The 1,886-nt window shown below is 30.2% G+C and overlaps 1 protein-coding gene across 1 annotated transcript in view; it reads left to right on the forward strand.

The window, feature by feature from the left end:
• The first annotated feature begins 346 nt into the window (after positions 1 to 346).
• Positions 347 to 1,886, forward strand: part of LOC112904487 (trypsin-1-like) — a 3,343-nt gene continuing 1,803 nt past the window's right edge. Inside the window, exon 1 of the mRNA XM_025974609.1 lies at positions 347 to 1,138. Within this exon, the coding sequence (XP_025830394.1) occupies positions 1,093 to 1,138 (46 nt within the window). The 5' untranslated portion in view covers positions 347 to 1,092. The remainder of the gene's footprint in view (positions 1,139 to 1,886) is intronic.

A 1,886-nucleotide genomic window follows, 5' to 3' on the forward strand; every position in this document is an offset into this window, starting at 1 on the left:
TTGTCTACTTATACGTACTATAATTATAACAGTACCCATGTAATTTAACCCTTAGGTGGGAAAAATAAGAAATCCTTTCTAAGATAAATTTTGCATAGAAGATATTATCCAAAACAATGCAAAAGATATTTCGGTCCGGTTAAATATCATAAGAAATACCTACTTAAAACCTGAAACCTTTATGTAACCAGACATTTGAAAATATTAATGATATGGAAGAATGATTGGAAAAGGCACTTTTCAATGAATAATTGAATGATCTGACAGAAGGTGTAAAGACAAAGTCGAAAATTTTAAAATTAACTAGTAGACCTAGATTAGATTACTGTTCGCCAAACAAAGATGTAAGTTGTTTTAGTTTTCCAGAAATATGCGAAGATTGATATGTGACCAAACGATCTTCGGATATAAGATCTTTGATGATGTTTTTGGCCTCTTTGTGTGTAATATGTGTGGACCTAGAAGTATTTGAATTAATTTTGGTCTTACCCATAACTGCTTCTTTTTTTATGTGGACTATTACAGTTTTCGCCAAAAGGAATTCCCAACAATTTTATCTCTCTCTTGTCTTTAAATGGAAAGACTTTGCTCACGCTTGGTTTACTTTCTTCCAAGGGACTAAGGTCACTGGTTTCTTGCCGTGATCATTTTATATGTCTACTCGCTACCGAAATACTACAGAAGAAAATAATTTTGTAATAATCGTTCGGTCCATGTAACAAGTAACATGATTTTTGCTTGCAATAATTTTTTACGAAGACATATTCGATATTTCCTCACATGATTGGCGTTAGTCAACTGGGTCGGAAACATATTTTTTTGAATTTCTTGTGAAAGAAACTCGAGTCCGGCTGCTTGTTATGTCCACACATTTCAACTTTGCAACGTACTCCGTTTTCCTGGAGTTACTCCATTCAGTCGGCGGACGCCTATTGAATAACGTGTTTCGTTATTTGAATTAATCGGCAATCACGATCCATTATTTACTTCGTGCCTTTGCAATTTCACGTTTATTATGCCTTTTCGGCGTCGTCGTAGCGAAACTGTATAAATAATTCGGACGCGGTTCAGTACAAGTCTAGAAGTGGAACAATGAAGCATTTCATTGTGTTCTTAATTTTTATCGGTTCTGCATTTGGTAAGTCTTAAACTTAATTAAATATTAATTAATAAGGCATGTGTCTAAAATGTTTTCCATTAGAATAATTGTTTTCACTCTCAAAATCGTAAAATATTTGTATTTCAATTTAGTTGCTGTTTCAGTCGCTCTTTTAGATTTGTAAATTTATTTTAATTATGTTTTTTTTTATTCAGATCAATTCAAATAACTACATTTTAAATCAGTCCAATTAACACACTTTAAAAAATTGTAATAATAATATTTATGTCAGTGCCTATTTCTTTTAAAATAATCCATTTTTGTTAATTAATTATTATTATGGTGGTTATAATTTTTTGGTACGTTTTGAAGATTTTTAATATCTTAAACAAATAAATTTAGTATGTGCTTAGTACGGATTTCGAAAAATAAATGGGCAAAAGGTGTATCATTACGATTATCTGACAATATAAATACTAGCTAATAGTAAAACATTCATTTCAATAGGACTTTGGTAACATAAGGGGCCACCCATAAATTACATCAAACAAATTTTATGATTTTCTAAACACCCCCCGTCCTTGTCACAAATGGTCACATTTGTGGAACCCCCTCCTCATTGGTGTGACATCATATGTTTTTCAATTTTAGATTTAGATATAATTAAATGAAAACAGCACTTTTAATTTATTTTATTTTCATTAAAAATTATCTAATAAAATGAACATAAAGTAAAATATTTTAAATATTGACAAACAAAATATTAATTAAAGGAATGATAAATGAT

Source organism: Agrilus planipennis, unplaced genomic scaffold (assembly GCF_000699045.2).
Source record: "Agrilus planipennis isolate EAB-ADULT unplaced genomic scaffold, Apla_2.0 scaffold59, whole genome shotgun sequence".
Taxonomy (NCBI): domain Eukaryota; kingdom Metazoa; phylum Arthropoda; class Insecta; order Coleoptera; family Buprestidae; genus Agrilus; species Agrilus planipennis.